This window comes from Merops nubicus, unplaced genomic scaffold, assembly GCF_000691845.1.
Source record: "Merops nubicus isolate BGI_N331 unplaced genomic scaffold, ASM69184v1 scaffold1061, whole genome shotgun sequence".
NCBI classification, from domain to species: domain Eukaryota; kingdom Metazoa; phylum Chordata; class Aves; order Coraciiformes; family Meropidae; genus Merops; species Merops nubicus.
In genome coordinates this window covers 5,199-5,428 of record NW_008585986.1, presented here as the reverse complement: position 1 = coordinate 5,428, position 230 = coordinate 5,199, and the positions used below count along the sequence as shown (strand labels likewise).

The 230-nt window shown below is 65.2% G+C and overlaps 1 protein-coding gene across 1 annotated transcript in view; it reads right to left on the bottom strand.

The window, feature by feature from the left end:
* LOC103780790 (pappalysin-2-like) overlaps positions 1–124 on the bottom strand; it is a gene marked incomplete at its 5' end in the record, with an annotated part of 89,302 nt that extends 89,178 nt beyond the window's left edge. Inside the window, 1 exon segment of the mRNA XM_008948480.1 lies at positions 8–124. Coding sequence (XP_008946728.1) covers positions 8–124 — 117 coding nt within the window.
* Between the last annotated feature and the right edge of the window lie 106 nt (positions 125–230).

Here is a 230-nt window from a genome sequence, read left to right as displayed (position 1 = left end):
GCCGCACGGTCCGTGCGGAGGGAGAAGAAGAAGCGGGCGTCCTTCTTGCCACCGAGCTGCAGAGCGCGGATGCCCAGTGCCCAGCCCTTGTCGCTAGCCGTGTGCGAGCAGTTGTCGAAGACGCCTGCAGTGGGGATGGGGACAGGGATGGAGAGAGAGAGGAGAGCTGGTGAGGACTGGAGAGCATCACCCCTCCTCCCTAGAGCACGAGGTGGGTCCTCAGGGGCATG